Below are 23,032 nucleotides of genomic sequence, written 5' to 3'. Positions count from 1 at the left end.
AACGGGTTTCAAGGGGAATTCCCAAACTACATAATTCCATCCACCGACCTACTTTAGGACACAAAATGTGAGGAAAACCTGAATGAACTTATGAATACATAACTTCCCTAACAATTATTTTTAAAACTGAATCTAGACAACAGTACTGGATTAATTTCATTTTAAACTACAATTACAAATATCACAAAATTCCCAAAAAAAGAGATTTCGCATTTCATTTTAATAAACAGACGGTTTCGTTTCTCCCTTCTGCTTGTTTATTCCGACCAGTCCCACCCACCCACGTGGTTTTGACAGTTGAAGTACATTTGTATTGGTGAACCTGGTGCGAAACCGTGAAACAACACAGTGCGAACCCGACAGCTTTGGGGTTGGAACTAGTGCGAACCTAGTTCCAACCTGAGCGAATAAAAAAACACTTTGACAGCACTTAGGTTGGAACTGGTTCCAACCTAGGTTGGAACTTTTTAAAAACGAATTCGACATTAAACCTCGACACGTTCACTTCGTTCTGGTCTGTAGAAGAGGCAAGAGCGTTTCAAGTTTGGTCCCGCGGCGTGATTGTTAAGTTCAGGTATAAACTAGTTAAAACGTAAAGAAACCTTTGAGTTAGATTTTATTATTGTCTTTATTAGCGACACAAGACGAGGTCCGTCACATTTTCCTTTTGGTCAGCGACCGTTTTCGAACCCGGCGGAACACGTGGCCTGCCGGGGAGGGCAGCATATGTTATTTTCCCCGCCCTAGGCGGGGCAAAAGCTAACGTCCGGAAAAGCGAAAGAAGTATATATGGAAGAAGAATATATGAAATGAAATGAAGAAAGCAGTTGTTTTTGAATGATTTCACTAATTTCTGAGCTGCTTTTTAATAAATGATTACATTGAAGCTAGAAAGTGTTTGAATCGAATGAAAGAAGTCTGATGAAGTAGAAGTAGAAGATTTTTCCACGTTTCGATCGTTTTTCAATTTAGATACATTTGGCGCCGAATCCCAACCTGCGACAGCTTTTCAATCGAACGTGGTCGTTCAAAGTGTTTTGGGGTTGAGTTCCGGTTATGTTAAAGACCATCATTCCTGTGGAGTTTATTCTAGCTGTAGGCAAGCGGGAGCCTCTGAAACACCTTATGCCACTGTTGGTTCACTACGTGTGACTGACGATACATTTCCCGATTGCTTTGATTGCTAATGATGTAGCTGTCAGTTCTGGTTCGCATTAAGCCTACTTCGATGGTTTAGGAGTTATTGGATATTTGCTATATAGTAAACAACAAGTGTTATTTCGCTGCCACACATTTCCCCCTTTCTCAGGTATTTTTAATAAAAAAAAACAGGTGTTTTGTTCATTGCATTTGTTCTTCTTTGTAGCACCACTTGCGCTTATAAAAAAATAAACCATACTAAGTCGTACTGAGCTTTTTTAATGCGAGCACCACTCGCGCTTGATCATCGCGAACATCAGCAACACTAAGTCGTACTGAGCTTTTTTATGCGAGCACCACTCGCGCTCTTTACGAACATCAGCAACACTAAGTCGCACTGAGCACATTATGCGAGCACCACTCGCGCTCATTCAAAAAATAAACCATAGTAAGTCGTACTGAGCTTTTTTATGCGAGCACCACTCGCGCTCTTTACGAACATCAGCAACACTAAGTCGCACTGAGCACTTTATGCGAGCACCACTCGCGCTCATTTAAAAATTTATCAATACTTAGTCGTACTGAGCTGTTTTATGCGAGCACCACTCGCGCTCTTTACGAACATCAGCAACACTAAGTCGCACTGAGCACTTTATGCGAGCACCACTCGCGCTCATTTAAAAATTTATCAATACTTAGTCGTACTGAGCTTTTTTATGCGAGCACCACTCGCGCTCTTTACGAACATCAGCAACACTAAGTCGCACTGAGCACTTTATGCGAGCACCACTCGCGCTCATTTAAAAATTTATCAATACTAAGTCGTACTGAGCTTTTTTATGCGAGCACCACTCGCGCTCTTTACGAACATCAGCAACACTAAGTCGCACTGAGCACTTTATGCGAGCACCACTCGCGCTCATTTAAAAATTTATCAATACTAAGTCGTACTGAGCTTTTTTATGCGAGCATCACTCGCGCTCTTTACGAACATCAGCAACACTAAGTCGCACTGAGCACTTTATGCGAGCACCACTCGCGCTCATTTAAAAACTATCATTACTAAGTCGGGCTGAGCTTTTTTATGCGAGCACCATTCGCGCTCTTTACGAACATCAGCAGCACTAAGTCGCACTGAGCACTTTAATTGAACCCACATATTGAAGATGATAATTAATCGACACACTTTGTTAATACTGGTATCAAAATTGATACCACTACAAGAAAGAGTTAATTTAGTTGGTCGGGGTTATGTTGATCCGCGACAAGTGCCAGAACCATTTACTTTATTCTATGCACAAAATAGTGTATGGCGATTCTAATTATAATGATTTCTTGATTCAGTAATCGAATATTCTCACATAAGAAGATATCCTTTTTTATTATATCTATGTTTGTGTTATGTTTTACAATGAAAACTGCTTGATACGGTTTAGCTGAACTTTGGCCAGCTCAGGCCTGCCTTTTTTTAAAGATAAATCTGGAAAAGCAATTTTGAGGGTTAGTCGAGGAATTAATTTCGTCTATTTCGTTGCATGAAGTGGATTCAAAACACCGTTCAAATCTAGGCCCATCTAATGGACAAATATAGAAACCGTAACAAACACCCCAATTATTATCAGTGGCGCCCTTCAATGCATCTTAACACCTAAAGCATAACCCCGTGATTAAGATGTAGAAATAAATCAAACCAAGGAGAGGGGTACATCGCAAGGATTTATTCGCACTTCAATACAAACAGGTTAAATTGAAAAAATTCTAAACTTTTCAGCCTTTCATCGACTCACAGTTTTAACGGCTATGAAATTTACCGGCGATTCCAGATATGCCGATACGGTCCGGTTTTAAATTCAATGTACAATCTTAAATATGTACTCACCCTTAATACCCTTTTTGTGCGAACACATCACTTCCGCATTAGATAAACAACACAATTGCTCCCGCTTGCTTAAAACCAGATTCTAAGAGTAGTTTTTTTTTTAATCCAGCAGAATCGCCAAATGTGAAGTTTATTCTAGCTGTAGGCAAGCGGGAGCCTCTGAAACACCTTATGCCACTGATGGTTCACTACGTGTGACTGACGATACATTTCCCGATTGCTTTGATTGCTAATGATGTAGCTGTCAGTTCTGGTTCGCATTAAGCCTACTTAGATGGTTTAGGAGTTATTGGATATTTGCTATATAGTAAACAACAAGTGCTATTTCGCTGCCACACAATTCCGAATACCGATTTTTTTTTATTTGAACGACTTTCAGTCGTGAAGCCCTCATGCTCCCCTGCCAGCGAACTCTTTTCTTTCCCATCCTTTTGGGAAAACTTGAACCCTGCTCTTAAGGGTCTGACAGGTCGGGCAACCTTTCTTCTTCTTCTTCTTCTTGGCATTACATCCCCACACTGGGACAGAGCCGCCTCGCAGCTTAGTGTTCATTAAGCATTTCCACAGTTATTAACTGCGAGGTTTCTAAGCCAGGTCACTATTTTTGCATTCGTATATCATGAGGCTAACATGATGATACTTTTATGCCCAGGGAAGTCGAGACAATTTCCAATCCGAAAATTGCCTAGACCGGCACCGGGAATCGAACCCAGTCACCCTCAGCATGGTCTTGCTTTGTAGCCACGCGTCTTACCGCACGGCTAAGGAGGGCAACCTTGAATCACGGTAAATAGTCTCCTGCGCGAGTGGTGCTTAAGCCATTTTTGCTCGTTACTGGGAAACACAAAAAGTTTCTATGGTGACAAAAACGAAGATGCCACTTTCGAACTCTAGAGAGAAAACGATAAGCCCTTTTTCGAAGTAAATGAGTGAAAGGTAAAAATAAAGTGTGAAACCATAATTCAAGACAAAATTTTCAAAACGACTTATCTGCTTTTGTAAACAAAGATTCAAACGAAGATTTAACGAATCTGATAGCTCTCGCACGCAAACCAACACCATCAACAGGTAGCGGAAACCTTCACCTACCTATCGTTTTGAAAATGTTGTCTTGAATTGGTAAAATCAAGTACCTGAATAAACAGAAGTTGTTTGACACCAAAGAATCTATAACAAAAGGTTGAAAAGACAAAAAGTCGAAACGACAAAAGGTCGAAAGAACAAAACGTCGAAAGGGGCTTACTTCAAGCAGAAGCAACTTACAAAGAAGAAATTATTACTATGAAACAATACAATGAATATTGAGACATTTATGTTAGAGATGAAAAATATCGTAGATTGAAGAAATGAATAAAACTTTTAGTAAGCGAGATTCAATCTCTCCGTTTCAGTTTCTTGTCTATTTCGACCTTTTGTCCCGTTCGACGGTTTGTCCTTTCGACTTTTTGTTCTGTTGGACGTTTTGTCCTTTGGATGTAATGTCCCTTTCGACCTTTTGTATTTCGAACTTTTGTCTTTCGACCTTTCGTATTTCGACCTTTTGTCCCGAAACCTTTCTTTTCAAGTCCGCTTAGGTGAACAGTACAGTACACACGGAAAAAATAAACTACCCAATAGTGAGTTCAATTCACCCAACCTCGAACATCCGTACGGGAAGCCAAATTGAGTAAATGGTACCCAACGGAAAATGTACTTACCCAGCTGAAGGTTCAATTCACTCATTTTCGACCTCAGGCAATAAACTCAAAGTTGGCTTCCCGTATTAAAGTGACATCGTTGGATTGTTTCGCTCTTTTGTTTTTGACAACAGAAGAAAGAGTAGATGAAGGAGAAGAGAAAAAATAACTCAAAAGTACGCTTAAGGTGAGTTACGGCGGCGTCCAAAAATGGCAGCCACAATGGCCGTGCTATCTCTCACCTCGCGTTTTTGCTCGCACAAATGTGAACATTTAGGCGGTTAGCACATCTGGAAACCATTTTTTCATGTATGCTGCAAGTGAGCAAAAGTGAAAAACTACTTTTTGCTTTTGTCTGTCGTTTACTTTTCAAGTTATGTGCCCTCAAAAGTGCTATGTAGATTTGAAATTGGGCTCCAACGCGATTCACCTTAAAAAACTCAACGCTCGGTACTTTTTTTCTTCCGTGCAGGATGGGATAATTACTCCAGTGTCCTAATTACTGCAGTGTATGCTAGTGAGTGGGCTTCACCGGTCGCGGTTGTTTTAAAGAAAGATCAAAACATAAGACTCGTTATGGATTGTATACGGAAGAAATAAAGTACCCAATAGTTAGTTTAATTCACCCAACCTCGAACATCCGTACGGGAAGCCAAAATTGAGTAAGTAGGGTCGAAGTAGTTTGCCTTTACTTCCATGTTAAAAAAGTACCCAACGGAAAATTTATTTACCCAAATGTAAGTTTAATTTACTTAATTTCGACCTCAGGTAATAATCCTTTGGGAATTCCTTTAAGGTCACTCCTGACGGAATCCAAGTTCCAAAGTGCTCGCGTTTTCGGGGGCACACCAGTCGATTCAGAGGCGGCGCACAACTGTCATTTTTGTTGATTTAGATTTGCTGCGTCGCAGCATGCGTGAAATAATAAAAATGACAGTTGTGAGTTGCTTCCGTATCAAGTGGTGTGCCTCCGAAAACGCGAGCACTTTTAAACTTGGATTCCGTCAGGAGTGACCTTAAGAATTTTTTAGAAAATACCCATAGGAAATCCTTCATGAATTTCCATCGGAATACCTACGGACACTGTTATAGGAATATATCCGGAAGTCTCTTTAGGAGAAATCCTTCGGAATTTGATTTTAATTCCATCGAGAATTTCTTTTAAGAATTTCTAATGGAAATTCTTCCAGTAATTCCTTAAAGAATTTCTTCGGAAACTCTAAGAAGCTCTTTTTGGTATCCTTTCGAAATTTCCCTCTGGAATTTATGAAGAACTTTCTCCAGGAATTCTTTCTGAATTTCCTATAGGAATTCCCTCGGACATTCCTCCGGAAATTCCTTTAGCAACTCTTCCAGAAATTCCGGTAGAACATCGAAAATTTCTTTAAAAATTCCTTTAAGAATTATTTCGGGAATATCTTCAGAAATTCTTTTGGGAAATTTAACACTCAAATACCCTAGGAAATTTATTCGGAAATTCCTCCAAATTAGAATTCTTCCCGGAATTATTCCTGTATCAATTTTGTATGGTTTATTGAAGGAATTTCCTAAGAACCTCCTGGAGGAATTTCAGAAAAAAAATACCTCTTGGAGGAATTTTCGACTCAATTCTTGAAGGAATAACCGAAAGAGAACCTGAAAAGATTTTCTAACGGAATTTTTAAATGAATTTCAAAGAGGTGAACCAGTCAAGGGTTGAAAATCTCTATAATAAATTTTGTTTGACTATTATCGGCTCTTTCTGTCTTATAAAGCAGCTAAAACGTTGTTGCGTCTATTTTCCGACATTTTGGTGTATATTTCACTTTCTTCAGCGATTTAGAGGTTTTGTTGGGTATGTTTGTGCCCTGTATGACAACAGAGCTAATAAACTATAGAGGAAGACTGTCGCTGTCGTCACTGGCGAAACATCTTTTTCTGGTGGTGAAAGGGTGCTAAATGTCAACAAAGAAAAACTCAGTACGTTTTGACAGATATGTACCCAACATGTTTGGGAACGAGCAGGGAATCAATATTCGAGCAACGCCCAACAATATACCCTTTGTCGTCGAAAAGGAAAGCTCAGAAAGGAAACCTCAGCGACAACCGTCCTCTATAGTTTAATACCTCTATTTGTATGACATGACGTTGTCAATTAACAATGACGTTCCACTAAGGTTCACACGCCTATTTTTTTTTTTTGCACTCCACTGTGGCTTCTGAAATGCTTATTGATGTTGGTCAAGCTATTTCCCACCTACACTTTCAATAAAAGCTTCTCTGAATTTTCGCCCGCGCACTAGTGATGTCGTATCTATCAGTTTAATTGACAACATTTAATGGATTTTCCGAACAAATGGCTGTTAGTATTTACACAGAAATTCCTATATTTCTACAGGAATTTATTTGAAAGTCCGGAAAGTAGTAAAACAAACTCAATTTTGGCTCTAAAACCAAAACTACATGCCAAGAAAAACTCGCGGGTATGGCGCGCCGCCGACACCTTCACCGGCGTCGGCGTACGTCAATTAGTATCGGTGGCGGCGGCGTGGTGCGGCGGCGCATAGGTCTAGTCTCCATAAACATAAACATAATACCGAACAGCTACCCTTTGTCATTCATTACCCGAAGATTTGTTTGCTGCGTTATCGGGTAGAAGATTTTTTGTCCTCCCGCTTTTTCGCAGCTTTTGCTATGTATCAACGAAATGGAGGAAGCTCATGTTAATCAACACCATTAAAGGATTGTATGTTTCCAACAGGTAAGTAAATGTAAATAACACGCAAGAGCTTTAATTTATTTATATACATTCTCTCATTAATTTGCACTATGAGCGAGCGATTGAAAATCTTTGGATTCAATTGCGCATCGAGATCTACGAAGCCTAGTTTTAAGTGACTTTTTGAATATCAAATCACAAATAGATCGTTACGGTCCTATTCCGTATTAAACTAAGAGAAAACTGTAGTTGGTTGTTGTGGCGATGAGCATTTCAATTTCAAATAATATATTTTCTTAGATAAATTTCCGTCATTTTACAACGCCTATTACAATAGGGGAGACTGGGTAGACTTGATCCCCTTTTCTGATTTCCTATGTATCACAGCCAAAAATAAATAAACATACGCAATTTCCACACAGACTCTCTAAGAAATAGAGTATTTAACTTTACTGATGTGTGACAGTCCTTAAATTATTGTTGTTATTGATACACAATCGATTTTTTGGAATGCTGTCAAAAATCGACTTTGAAAATATTCGGGGGAAATTGATCCTTCTCATAAAACTTGCTTTGATAAAATTAGAAAGGTGCCCTCAGATTTTTTAAATATTTTCCCTTCAAAATACGCGGAATTATCGAATTGCTGTGCGTATACATGAACGATTTTAGTTATTGAATTTGACAGCACATGCTATTTTAAAATTTGGGGAGACTTGATCCCCTTTCTATGAGATCTACGCAATAAATATTTTTTTCTGCCAACCCTTCATCAAATCCGTCAAATCTACAAAAAATTAGAAGCCTAAGAACAAATTTATATTTTTTGGAATTTTTTCGCCAAATTTTTGTATGGGTAACTAACAGGGGATCAAGTGTCCCCATATTGAGGCAATAACTTCAAATCCAAATATCCTAAAACTTTGATGGAATGTTGACATTTTCATCAGTACAGATCATTAAGCATATTTACGGCGTTGTGCTGTGAAAAAACGAAAGCATTTGGTCATTGTTATGAAAAATTGTTCAAATTTTGCGTGGCCAATAAAAAAATCTTTAGGCAGGTCAAAACATACAAACCGCCCTGCCGAATAAATAAGGTTGTCAATCCAAACAATAGCTCACCACATAAAGGTCATTTGTCTAGAGGATCTATACTAAAAAATACGCTAGAACAAAACTACTTTAGTTCTCGATAAAACAGGGGGTGATCAAGTCTCCCCGGGGATCAAGTCTACCCACCTTCCCCTACTCAAGTTAAATGACAATTCAACAAAGTCATTTAGTGTGTATTGAAGCCACTCTGGTTTAAATTATAAATAAATAAAGGGTGGCTACCCTAGTAACATTTTGGTTTTATACTGGTTTTATCACACTCTTGTAGAGCAAATTATGGTTTTCAAGAGCGTTATAAAACTTAAAATGTTACTTGGGTAGTTTACATATGGTTCAATGAAAATAAATTTAATGATTTCAACAAAAAATCTACATTTCTGACAACACTTGCCGACACGGTGATGCCAGGGGCTGAAAAACACACCAGGAACAAAGCGAGAATGAAGAAGAAAAATAAGAAGCCAGTTGGCACATCTCATCTCAGTTCATACCGTACACCGAATGCTGTGGGCGGAATGGAATGGCAAATACAGATCACGATCCATCCAAAACTGGTACCTACCTATGGTATATAAGCACCCCACAGTCAATTTTCGGGTCTCTTATTTTCTGGGAAACACAGTTGGAAACAAACAAAAGTTTTTAATCCAAAGTGATCGGTTAGAGTTTAGGTTGCAATTTAGTGATACCGTTTTGGTGAATATATCACCCTAAAATTCTAAATTGAAAGTAAATTCCACCACTTTACTCGCGAAGTGCTTTTAGCGGCCACTTTGTGGCAGCTGGTCCTCCTTATCGCCAACGTGAGGCCAGCAAGTGATGCGAGAGGTCATTATCCAGTTCGGACGTTATATTCGACACGTGGTTGAAGCTAGTGGGCTGGATAGGTAAGGTGTCAGAACCGCGAGTTTAAGAAAATCCCTCTCAGAAATCCATCTGCGTCAAAAATCCTTTCACGGCTGTTCGGCCACATTGAGAGTTGACGTAAAGTCAATGTCAACCTCTCTCCACGAACAGCCTAGATAGCCGTGTGGTATCGGCATCTGGTTATCTGGCTAAGAATAACATTACGGATTGCCTGTTCCAGTGGTAAAAGTCCACCATACAGGTGACCCCTAATTCTTGGTGTGATGCGGCTTTATGCTTACTGTGCCTACGAATGAATGGTTAGGGGGGTCTAATAAAAACCTAACCGCAAACGGAGCCTGTGAAGCACCAGGGCCCCCTTCACAGTATTTTAGCCCTCGCTGCGCTAACCGGAGCTATGGCGTAGTTGACTTTTTACTTCTCCGAGATAATCGGCTACTCTTATTCAACCTCATCGTGAGGTTAAATAAGAGTAGGGTTATGAATATGTGTTTTAATTAGTTTTCAACAAATTGTCACCTATATGGATTCGCATTATGCATTTTTTTTTTACAATGTACTTTGTGTTTGTCACCTATATGGATTCGTATTATGCGTTTTTCAAAGTGTAATCTGTGTTTCGTCTTTGATGTTTGGCTTCAGCTACTCTTGTTTAATCTCAACTTGAGGTTGAATAAGGATTATAGAGGGGCAGCAGGGACTATGTCCAAGGGCTTGACGACCCCTCCCCATGGCCACTGCGAGTTAAGGGGCCTGCCTAGGATGTGGTGGGGTTTGACAGTGGGCTCTGTTAAACCTCTACAAAAAGCTGCATGTGTCCATAAGCAGGCCCTATCAAACCCAGTCAACACATGAACGTATATGGTGTCGTGTAGGATGCTGAAGTGCAGGCGATAGAGGTACTTTTCCACACAACATCTATGTATATCGTCTCCAATTTAGCATCTTGTATTGCACCATGTGCGATTTTATGTAGACTGGGAAGCGACCGTGTGCCGCTCAAAGCGCACAAGCCCAACACGAGTGCCAACCGGCACATCAGGATTAATACCAGTGAGATCCTGATTACGGTATACTGGTCAAGGCAAGTGACACACACGCGCGCGCGAAAGTAATGCAAAATAAACGACATGTAAAATGAACGTAAATTTACATTCTTAAGAGCCCCGCACATAGCATACGTTTGCGTTGCGTTTGACACATTTCCCATGGGAAAACTGTCAGACGCAACGCAAACGTATCCTATGTGCGGGGCTCTTTACTTAACGTCAAATAGAGATAAAATAAGGGTTGCTGAATAACATTAGCTTTCCGATTACTATCAATTATTTTCAATCCCGTTTCTTTTTTGCTTTTCTTACGTTAATGAAATGATAACGCGGGCGCCTAATCCGAAATTCAAATGAACAATCGCTCACTTTGAGCGATTGATTGTTTATTCTCGCGAAGAATGAACAATTGAACAAATTAAGTTTCATAGGTCACATCACTTTCCATGGTGAATCCCGATCTATGTTACTGATTACCCCACTCAACTAACCCTACTTCCTTCCCGTGGTAAATGTGGAGATGCAGAGGTATTCTCGGTCTCTAGTATTTAGCAATAATTATCACACCCACCCTTCCTTTCCCAACTGACTGTAAGGACTTGGCCGGCGCCGTTATTGATCAATATTTGCGAGCTGCTGAAACGTGCACTTCGAGAATAGTTGGTAAATCCCAACCACTATTTACTTGGATCGTAGTGCAATTTGCACCAGTTCTGATCAATCATGGAGTAGCAACCATTGATATGTACAGTCAGTCTAAGCTAAGCTAAGCTAACTTGAGGTTGAATAAGGTTTATGAAAATGTTTTTTTTTACTTAGTTTTTTTCAACAAATTGTTACCTATATGGATTCGTTTATGCGTTTTTTTTACAATGTACTTTGTGTATGTTACCTTTATGGATTCGCATTATGCGTTTTTTCGCAGTGTACTCAGTGTCTCGTCCTTGACGTTCGGCTTCGGCTACTCTTGTTCAATCTCAACGTGAGGTTAAATAAGAGTGGGGTTATGAATATGTATTTTACTTAGTTTTCAACAAATTGTCACCTATATGGATTCGCATTATGCGATTTTTACAATGTACTTTGTGATTGTCACCTATATGGATTCGCATTATGCGTTTTTCTCAGTGCACTCTGTGTTTCGTTAGTTAGTTCATTGTTACGTCCTCTGTGTTTTTGTGACACCTCTCTTTAGTCCCTAGCTGAATGCGTGTGAGTCTACATAATTGGCTTTCCTATAAATGCTTCCATTCTCCTTTCCAACTTCACTTCCTTTTCCTTTCTCCTTTTCACTTCCTTTTCCGTCAGGTAAATGATGAGAAAGGCCAGTGAAGACGATGGCACAAATCTCCCAAATTGAGGGGAACGTGCCTCCTGAGCCGACGTTCTGATACCTGATACCCTAAAATTCTAAATTGAAAGTAAATTCCACCTCTTTACTCGCGAAGTGCTTTTAGCGGCCACTTTGTGTTCTCGGCCACGCGAGTTTAAGAAAATCCCTCTCAGAAATCCATCTGCGTCAAAAACCCTTCATTCAGTATGGTAGCCTATTTACGTTTTGGCTAGATTTAGCAAGCTGCCATTGTAGCAAGGAAGTGCTACAATGGTACTATAATAGTGGAGTTCCATCCAATAGAGAAATTATGGACGATAATTAAGCAGGTGACACTGGCCAAATGAAGAATTGGTGGAAACAGCTAGCCAAAATCATGACTAAAGAAGGTGTACGCCGGCTGACAAGCGGCATCAACAGAAAAGGGCGAGTCTCTCTTTGAAATAACGATGCATGATTTAATTCAGTTATTTATATGGAATAAAATAATATAAACTTTGTTCCATTTTTAGAAAGTTTTTCGATTGAACGGAAAGTTTGAAAAAAAAAACCAAACATTTAAAAGTGGCCCATTTCTAAATGATCTGATCTACTATTACTATTAAATTTGAATTTCAAAATTAGTTGTTATAGCTCCTATATTTAGTGGATCATCAAGTAAGAGCCTACAAATATATACCCGTGGAACTACATCCGTGTTTTGGTGTAGATATTCAATATTTTAGTTTTTCAATTTGGTAACTTAGATTTCTAACAATTAGTATTTTCTGCCATATAATCCACCGTTATGCAAGCCTGAAAAGCTGAATAACGTAATTTCAATCTAGAGCCAGAACACGCACCGTTGAACTCTTCAAAAAAAGATAAAAATAAATCCAAAAGGTAGCCGTTGGTTCTCGGCTCATTCATCCTTAGAAGCAAAAATGGGACGACTCTAATCCAACTTCAAAGCTATCTTGCTTTTGTTAAAAAATATGTATATACATTTGTTCAGTGGTTCTCGTCAATAATACAAATATTTTATTTCAGTTTTGATGGCTTATTCATCTAAAAATAGCATTTCCAAACTCATTGATATAAAGTCGATTCGCAGAAATACCCTCAATATCTCTTTCACACATCGTATTTCAATCAAAACAAAAATTGTCAACCGAATAGTCTGCACGTAAGCGTATTACATTTGTCCCATCTTTGCAGGGTTTCCTATTCATATGGGACGGATATGCGATTACAAGCCGTAGTAGTCCCCTTCGAAAAGCGACACGACAACGGCAGGAAATCGCCAAGATCCACTTCAATCGAAAAGCACACGAAAATATATCCGTTTCTTTACACCCGAAATTCAACAAAAGCTCCCGAGCCACAGAAAAAACAGAGACGGGAGATTCTGGTGTTTTCCGGAGAAAAAGAAAAACTACCACTTTAACCATTCTACTTTTTTTTATTGCTGCTCGTGTGTCTACCGGTCAGAAAAATAATTCCGTTTTACGCCCCCTCGTCCAGACGGCGATGGTCCGGCATTGTTATGAGCATAGTGAATAAAAATTTCCTTTCTGGTAAAGCAAAATCCGGCGCAATAGTCGATGGTTTCCATATTATATTTTTTGAATGGAAACATTCAAATCGAATTGGATATTCATCCAATCAAAGCCAAAAAAATGAAAATCATATGATTTCGGTTCTCATTTTTAAATGTTTCGACTCCAGCTTTGCACAAAATTGCATGAAACTGCGGCCGAATAGTAAATCCATTTTTATAAAATAATATAAACAAATTTCAAAACGTTTTGCGGAATTTTCACAGTGCTCGCACCATGTGATGTTACTAATCCGGAAATGAAGAAAAGTGTTTGAATATAATCCCCAACGGGATATGCGATGCACCACAATGGGTTCGTGCTGGAACAACTATCTTCTTTAGAAAATGGTTCCATTAATTAAGGAAATAAAGAACGAGTGTGCTCCATCCTAGTCGATTCCATTTCCCTTAATTAGGATTAATGGGTATCACTGACCATCTGTGCCATCGTCCTGCGGTGGCTCGTTCATGGGGCCGGAATTTCAAGCACGTTGCATCGTTAAGGCTAGCCGCACTTCAGCTACGCCATCATCATCGTCCGACCACGTGCATCGGATGGGTGTCATTTTCGTGAGACAATTAGCGTCTCACTGTCAACGTAATTGGTGCAGCGCTGCTGCACCGAAGAATCAAATTGGCTCACCACCCACCAGTGCCATTCATATTTTTCATTCAATATTCAATATTGATTGACAGTTGGCTGTCAACAACAGATTTCATTTTGGTAGGAACATGCACCCTGCACCATCAGCGCGAAGTGTAGAGCCGCTGCCGAAGCATTCGTATGTATCATTTTGCAATATTACCCTTGTCCAGACCCCTCTCAGGAAAACTGATTAGTTGTGTACACTGAAATATTCATTCATTAGAATAACCACGGGTAATTAATGAACCAAAACAATGAAAATTGCGTAATTGATGGAACACTGAATTGCATAATAAACCAGCAATGCTGAATTGCGATTGATCCGTAACAAACAAGCAAACAAACCCACCGCTGCGTTTTTCTCAATCTTCACAGGAAGAATCAAAATTCCTCATGACTAAACCTAGTTATACAAAATCCATCCCACCTTTAGTCAAAACCTTAATTATAAACCCCCCTCGTCATGGCCTCACGGTTCCGAGTGTGCCACTTGCACGTCAGTATCCGCACGTAGGTCCGCCGAAAGGAGGCGTTGCACAGGGCGTAGCACACCGGGTTGATGGTCGAGTTGATGTAGCACAGAGCATAGAAGAAATCCCACAACTCCTGCGGTATGCACCGAGTGCAGGCCGTCAGGGGTTTCAACAGCACCAAAATGTTGTACGGAGTCCACGTGATGATAAAACTCAGCAAAATGGCGGACAGAGTCTTGGCGGCTTTCGTCTCCTGACGCTTCTCCTGTGATTTCTTTTTCTTCTTCACCTGTCGGGCCGTTTGCAGCATGTTCGCCTGATGAATCTGCTGCTGTTTCGACAACGGCTTCGGAATTATTTTGGTCGTCAGCGGCAACCGAATGTCCGTCGTAGCCGTCGACTGTCTCCGTCCCACCGGGATAATGTAGTCCGAGTCTCGCGACGGAAGTGGCCTCCGCGGCGGAACTGTCATCGACATCGGTACATCGTCCTGGATCATTTTGATCGAAGGTGCCCGCTCGTCACCAGATCCACCCTCCGGTGGCAAGCGTATCAGTATCGTATATACAGAGTCCTGGCTTACCGAGCGAGAACCTAATCGATTGCTATTCGGTAGTGAGCGTGAATCTCTTGGTCCGTGCATGTCTTGTAGGTGGGACATGGGAGGCAACGTCGGTCGCATCGGTGTCGGCGAAATGTCCGGAATCATACTGACCACGTTGCCGCGGCCTGTGGTCCCGTATGGATCGCGGATCACGTTCAACGATGTACATCTACGGTTCGATGCAGAAAGGATCAGATTAGTACACTGTGCTTAATTGATGGTCATCATCGGGACATCAAAACAAAGATCAACAACCATAGAAACAGAAACAAAAAACTTAACAACAAACACTGAAAAAACATTGTCGAATTATCGAATAAAGAAACAGATTTTAGTCCCGCACGGGGTCGGGACGGGTGGTCTACCTGGTAACCGAGCTTGGTAAGGGAGTTTCTATGGATACAGGTGTTGCATACCCTAGATCCGAAGGCTCCTCGGCGTCGTACCCATAATCGTCGGAGTCCTCTCGGCCCGAGTGCCACCACGCGATGCACCACTCCTTGATGCCGCCGAAGAACGTCGTCGGCTTTTTCGGTAGGCCGTTGTTGGTTAACTGGGGAGAGAAACAATCGAACGATTAAATCAATGCTAATATTTGGCTTTACAGTAAAATGTTCAATATTGCACTTTTTTTACAGTTAATGTTCAACAATGCACGTTTCGTCTATTACTCCGTAGATCTTATGAGGGCGTCGCCAAGTCGGGAGCATCTTGCTAAGTAAGTTCTGCATCAACATTTCCTTCCCTATCCCTAGTTACGGTAAAGATAGGCGTGGCTGGGAGTAGTAATCCTCATGCTTTTATATTTTTTGCCTTAGATTGAAATCAAGGATAACTTCCCATCTAGATTTCTTATAGCAATCTGGTTGAGGATTTCCAAAGAAACAATAGTATCACTAGTATCCAATCTACGAAGTACACCGTAATAACGCTAACGCTAACAGTGCACGTTTCGTCTATTACATCTATTTCGTGTTGTTCTTGTTTCGTATTGAGCCCTCCTTAGCCGTGCGGTAAGACGCGCGGCTACAAAGCAAGACCATGCTGAGGGTGGCTGGGTTCAATTCCCGGTGCCGGTCTAGGCAATTTTCGGATTGGAAATTGTCTTTACTTCCTTGGGCATAAAAGTATCATCGTGCTAGCCTCATGATATACGAATGCAAGAATGGTAACCTGGCTTAGAAACCTCGCAGTTAATAACTGTGGAAGTGCTTAATGAACATTAAGCTGCGAGGTGGCTCTGTCCCAGTGAGGGGATGTAATGCCAATACGAAGAAGAAGAAAATGTTTCGTATTGGACGCGGATTCCAGATCCGGGATATTTTGTTCTGTGCGGTGTGTCGGTAAGCAAACTAAACATTTCGTGGTTGTCCATGTTTCGTATTGGACGAGATATCAAGAGACGGGGTATTTTGACCTTTGACCTTTTGACACAGATTCCCCCCGGAGGTTCCTCCAGGAATTTCTCCGGAAATTCCTCCAGAAATTCCTCCGGAAGTTCCTCCGAAAGTTCTAATAGGAGTTCCTCCGGAAGATCCTCCAGAAATTCCTCCGAAGGAATTCCTGGAGCAGTACCTCTGGAAACTCTATCATGATTTCCACCAAAAATTTGTCCAGTATTTCACTAATATAACTATGGATAACTGGCATTAGGTGAATTCCTATATACTCCGTTTGATTAAGGTTTTTACTATTTCCATGCCATGTCTTGAAAGCATCAGTAAAAAAAAATCTTAACGATCTTTCCCATAAGTGGCAATGTGCGGAAACCACAAACCAATACGGTGTACAAGCAGCTACACATACATGCTGAACCATCTGTAGTAGACCTCCACGAGTACTTCCGGCGCTTCTTCGACATCGAGAGCATGGGTGGTGCCAGCCGTGAGAGGTGTTGAAGAACAACGTGCGAGAAATATCTTGGAAACGACCACACGACGGTTGAACGACAAAAAGAACGAGACAGGTGCTCTGGAAGCACGATTACGTGGAGTTTCCAGATAGCTGGCCGATGGCAGAACGACGCTTCAAGTACATCGAAAATCGTTTAGCCTAGAACCCACAGCTTTACGAAAGTGTGCGTCAACAAATGGCGGAATTCAAAGGCAAAGGCTACATTCACGAAGCGATAGTGGTAGAAATGGAGGAGTTTGACCTGCGGCGTACATGGTTCCTGCCGATTGGAGTCGTCGTAAACGAGAAAAAAAAACCTGGAAAGGTTCGAGTTATCTGGGATGCAGCAGCGAAAGTAGAGGGCATCTCGCTGAATTCAATGCTGCTCAAAGGACCGGATCTTCTGACACCGTTACTTTCTGTGATGTTTCCTTATCGGGAGCGTCAAATCGCAGTGTCCGCAAATATTAAGGAGATGTTCCTACAAATCTCAATTAGGAAAGAGGACCGCAGTGCTCTACTGTTTCAGTACCGAGATTCCCCAGACCTACCGATGAGTACCATGGTATCGGATGTCGCAATTTTCGGAGCAGCCTGCTCCCCTGCGCACTCGCAGTTCATCAAGAACCTAAACGCTACAGAGCAGGAAGCAGAGTTCCCACGAGGTGCGGCCGCAGTGAAGAAGCGGCATTTGTTTGTTTGTTTGTTTATTGTCGTCAATCATGTTTGTAGACCGTTTGATACAGATTTAGTTTTATAATATAGTTCTCCGTTACTTAAAATTACTAAACACTTTTATCCGATATGAAAATTATACACACCAAGCATTTACTGAGTACGCAAGTATTGTTTCAAATTAGTCTTAGATGTATTGAAATCAATAGCATTCCAATGTTTATTATAAGCAGCCATCATTTGATTTATGGGTCCGAATTTCGCATAGTTTGTACGATGACTACTACAGGCAAAAAAAGTTCGATTTCGCAAAGGTCTTTGTGGGATATAAAAATTTAATTTAGATAATATTGCCTCTGAGTCGACCTTGTTCGAGATAACATCATTAATGAAAGATAGCATCGCATATTCCCGTCGTTCCTTCAATATTTGTATACTAATTAGCATGCATCGTGCTTTATAAGACGGGAGGACATGCGTAGTGCATATAATAAAAATTGCTTTCGTACCGACTCAATTCTTGTGTCATGCGTGACTGTGTAAGGTGACCAAACAATGCTGCAATATTCAAGTATCGATCTGACATTCAATATATAATGTTTTTATAGTGTATGGATCGTGGAAGTTGTAGCCAAACCTTTTTATGAATCCTAACATATTATTAGCTTTGTTTATAATAGTATTATAATGGTCAATGAACGTAAGCTTAGAGTCTATAATTATGCCAAGATCCCTAACTCTATCACATCTTGTTACCTTTTGGCTACCTAAAGTGATTGTCATATTTGGAATACTTCGTTTTCTGCTTATAGTAATTAAGTTGCATTTCTTTATATTGAGCTGTAACAAACTTTTTATACACCAGTTATGAAATATCTGGATCTCGTGTTTGAATGTGTTCATGTCTTCAGCGTCTTTGATCTCAATAAAAAGTTTCATATCGTCAGCGTAAATCAATACTTTTAGATGTTTTAGAATGAAGGACAAGTCGTTTACAAACAAAATAAACAATAGCGGACCAAAATGAGAGCCTTACGGGACTCCCGATGTGGTATGAATAGCTACAGATTGCTTTCCTTTGAACCTAACTATTTGATTGCGACTGGTCAGATATGCTTCAAGCCATTTAAGGTGTCCAGGCTGGATTCCCATTTTTTGCAGTTTAAAGAGAAGCATTGGTATATCAACTCTATCGAACGCTTTACTAAAATCCGTATATAAAACTTCAACGTGATTTCCTCTGTCCATGGCTTCAAGAGAATAATTCACAAATTCCAGTAAGTTCGTAGCTGTCGACCGACCTTTAAAGAATCCGTGCTGGCTTGTAGTGATCCTATTTTTCATTTGGTTGAATATTTTCTCATTGACAATTGCTTCGAGTAATTTTGGAATGGTGGAGAGAAGAGCGATTCCGCGGTAATTGCGGATGTCGGATTTTTTGCCAGACTTGAAAATCGGCACCAGAAAGGAAGTTTTCCACGGTTTAGGAAATTCTCCAGATTTTAATGACATATTGAAAAGCCAAAACAAAGGAGCAGTGAGCTCAGCTGCCATAGTTTTTAAAAATACCGGAGGAAACACCATCTGGACCGGTACTCTTTGTTACGTCCAATTGTTTTAACCTCAGGTTTTAACGCGTCCAAGATGTCAAGAACATTAATTTGGTCGACGCTTATATCGTTTGAGAACTCAGGATAGAAATAAAAAAACGCGCGATCACGGTCATCCTCTGAGTGTTCAGAGTAAATTTCACGGAAATACTCAGCAAACAAATTGCAAATCTCATCAGAATTAGTACCCACTTTGCTGTCTATGTACATTATTGAGGGAAAATTGTCAGTCTTTAGTTTGGTGTTTACATATTGGAAAAATATTTTGGGACAAGATTTAATTTCCGCTTCAGTTTTTTGCTTTATACTCATCAATGAATAGCCATATTAAGATGATCGCAAATGTTCAACTAATTATCCATACTACTTGAATTTTTTTTTGTGATTTCTATGCGCTTTTTGCTTTCGATTTTTTAAGTTCTTTATTTGCCTATTGAACCAAATTGGTTCCTTTGTAGAAAAAGAGCGTCTACGTCTTTTAACTGGAACTTCTTCTTTTATTATTTTGAACAATTTACTGTAGAATAAATTAGCAGCATTTTCGATATTATCTTGATTCCTCAAAGTTGTTTGCCAATCAATAATGTTTAATTTATTTCTAATGTTCTCGTAATTAGCTGCTTGATAATCCAGAACTTCCTCAATTTGATAGTCATTAGGTGGGGAAACATCGTGTAAAAACAAAGAGTATTCGCAAAATGTTTTCATTATCAATATCTGGTATGAAATCTACATTGCGTTGGTTGAAATCACCGAAAATGTGAATTTTTGTTTCAGGAGTTTGGCCTGCTAAAATTTGATCAGCTACAGAAAAAAACTTATCATACAGATCTTTATTGGCTCTGTTTGGAGGAAAGTATACCGAAGCGAAAATATGATTCTCATTTGCCATTTGAACTTTCCCCCACAAGTGCTCGAATTCTTTAAATTTCGTTACTGCAATGATTTCTGAATTATAACTTGTGGAAACTGCCACCAGAACACCACCACCTGATTTCTTTTCGGACCATTCGCAATCTCTGTCATCTCTAAAGACATTATAACTGTTACCAAAAACTTCCTCACTTCTTACACTCATATCCCAGCTTGTCTCGTTTGCTAGAATTATTGAATAAGAGCAGCTCAAAATATTATTTTGTATTTCCTTAATTTTAGAAGCACTTCGCATGCGATTAAAGTTTTGAAAATAGATTGATATTTCTTTTGATGCATGCAAACTTTGCGAAGAACTATTTTGGCTATGATTCAATTGAGCTTGTAACTGATTGTTATTAACACTATTATCCCCAAAAGTTAGTTTTTCATTTCCTTCATTACTATTAGGTACCTCTCCGTTGTGGAAACTTGATTTATTCAGATTATTGCTATTCTCCGAGTGCATCAGTTCCGTAGTTTCATCCACATCAGTATTTTTGCCATCGTCACTTATGCTAAGAATATTACAATTTAAACGTGTACATCCATTGCTTTCCTCTAAGGAGTTCGTCAATTCTGGCAAAAACACTGGCAGACACAGGGCCTCGGCGATGGAGATATTGCGTTGGTTGTTCTTGAATGGTTAGCAGCAAAGTATGGATTTAACACCTCTCCTCTCCGAAAAGCGATGGTTGGGCGGTACGGGTGTTGGCTTGATGGTGGTGGCGGTCGCGAAAAGTGTTCCTTAGCCGCCGCGAGCAGCTCTCTATCGCGCGGAAGTATAGGTGTATGGCTGTTTTTGTTTGTCACTGCGCCACGGTGGGTAGTATGGTGGTGTTGATCAGTCTTATTGTTACAATAATTCCGCTTATGTTTCTGCTTATCACGCGATCTGTCTGTTTTTTTCTGCTTTTGTCGACGAAAGCATGCATCAAACTCCGACCAGTCCCGTTTCCATATCCACCTCCCTTTCCAGCGCCATAGTGGGTCATAATGGACGATTACGTAAACAGTCACGATACAGTGGAAGAAACGATCGAGGTGGCGAAGGAAGTGATCGAGGTGCTCAAGCGAGCGGGATTCCATATCCATAATTGGATGTCAAGTGATCGGAGCGTAGTCGAGAAGTTGGGTGAAGCGAACCAGAAGCCGTTAAAAGACATGTTATCGGAGAAGGACATCGGACTGGAGCAAGTGTTGGGAATGGCGTGGATACAGAGAGAGGATGTCTTCGTGTTTTCACTGCAGTTTGGCGAGAAGGTGCGTATTCTGTTGGCAGACACCAAGATTCCCATGAAACGCCAAATGCTCCGACTTGTCATGAGCATCTACGACCCTCTAGGTTTGGTAGCTTCGTTCGTGGTCCACGGGAAAATTATTATCCAAGATGTGTGGCGGACAAAAACAGATTGGGACAGCTTTATGCCTAAGGAAATCGCTAAGCACTGGACTGAGTGGATAGTGTTGCTGAAGAAGATGGTCGAACTGCGCATTCCAAGGGTGTTATTTTCCTAGATACAACCCGGAAAGCTTCAAAACCCTAGAGCTACATGTTTTCGTAGACGCGAGCGAGCAGGCGATTGCAACATTGGCATATTTCCGAATAAAAGATCAGAGTAGCACTAGTCTCTTCGAAAACAAAGGTTGCACCGCTTCCTCGATACCTCGACCAGAATTGATGGCTGCGGTGTTGGGAGCACGCCTACGGAAAACCATCGCACACTGGGGATTTTCAAAAGCAAAAGGCTCGAAATTCAATTACTCCAGCTGACGCTGCAAAATTTCCAGAAATAAGTGCGATAAATCGATTGCTCGGGGTTTCGTGCTGGTCAGACCACTTTAAAGTGCCTATTTTGCCCAAATTCCCCTAAAAATTACAATATTTCTACTATGCCTTGGACTGACGCTGATATTTTTTCAATAATTATAAGTTTCCTGAAGCAAAAAAGTGTGATGAATCGATTGCGAAGGGTTTCGTGCTGGTCAGACCACTTTGAAGTGCCCATTTTGCCCAAATTCCCTTGATATCACAATATTTCTACTATGCCTCGAACTGACGCTGATATTTTTTCAATAATTATAAGTTTCCTGAAGCGAAAAAGTGCGATAAATCGATTGCGCGGGGTTTCGTGCTGGTCAGACCACTTTAAAGTGCCCATTTTGCCCAAATTCCCCTAAAAATCACAATATTTCTACTATGCCTTGAACTGACGCTGATATTTTTTCAATAATTATAAGTTTCCTGAAGCGAAAAAGTGTGATGAATCGATTGCGAGGGGTTTCGTGCTGGTCAGACCACTTTGAAGTGCCCATTTTGCCCAAATTCCCTTGATATCACAATATTTCTACTATGCCTCGAACTGACGCTGATATTTTTTTAATAATTATAAGTTTTATGAAGGGGAAAAGTGTGATAAATCGATTGCGAGGGGTTTCGTGCTGGTCAGACCACTTTGAAGTGCCCATTTTGCCCAAATTCCCCTAAAAATCACAACATTTCTACTATGCTTCGAACTGACGCTGATATTTTTTAATAATTATAAGTTTCCTGAAGCGAAAAAGTGTGATAAATCGATTGCGAGGGGTTTCGTGCTGGTCCGATCACTTTAAAGTGCCCATTTTGTCCAATTTCCTTGGAATCACAATATTTCTACTATGCCTCGAACTGACGCTGATAGTTTTTCAATAATTATAAGTTTCATGAAGGGAAAAAGTGTGATAAATCAATTGCGAGGGGTTTCGTGCTGATCAGACCACTTTGAAGTGCCCATTTTGCCCCAATTCTCTTGGAATCACAATATTTCTACTATGCCTCGAACTGAAGCTGATATTTCTTCAATAATTATAAGTTTCCTGAAGGGAAAACGTGTGATAAATCG

At 40.3% G+C, this 23,032-nt stretch overlaps 1 protein-coding gene across 1 annotated transcript in view; it reads right to left on the bottom strand.

Annotated features, from left to right (window-relative positions):
- Positions 1–14,279: 14,279 nt before the first annotated feature.
- LOC134220452 (muscarinic acetylcholine receptor DM1) overlaps positions 14,280–23,032 on the bottom strand; it is a 128,596-nt gene continuing 119,843 nt past the window's right edge. The window contains exons 4-5 of the mRNA XM_062699511.1: positions 15,477–15,613; positions 14,280–15,229 (exon numbers count right to left, since the gene is read on the bottom strand). Of these exons, the coding sequence (XP_062555495.1) occupies positions 14,425–15,229; positions 15,477–15,613 (942 nt within the window). The 3' untranslated portion in view covers positions 14,280–14,424. The remainder of the gene's footprint in view (positions 15,230–15,476; positions 15,614–23,032) is intronic.

This window comes from Armigeres subalbatus, chromosome 3 (genome assembly GCF_024139115.2).
Source record: "Armigeres subalbatus isolate Guangzhou_Male chromosome 3, GZ_Asu_2, whole genome shotgun sequence".
Lineage (NCBI taxonomy): Eukaryota > Metazoa > Arthropoda > Insecta > Diptera > Culicidae > Armigeres > Armigeres subalbatus.
The sequence above is the reverse complement of the archived record's forward strand: the minus strand, read 5'-3'. Positions and strand labels throughout refer to the sequence as shown.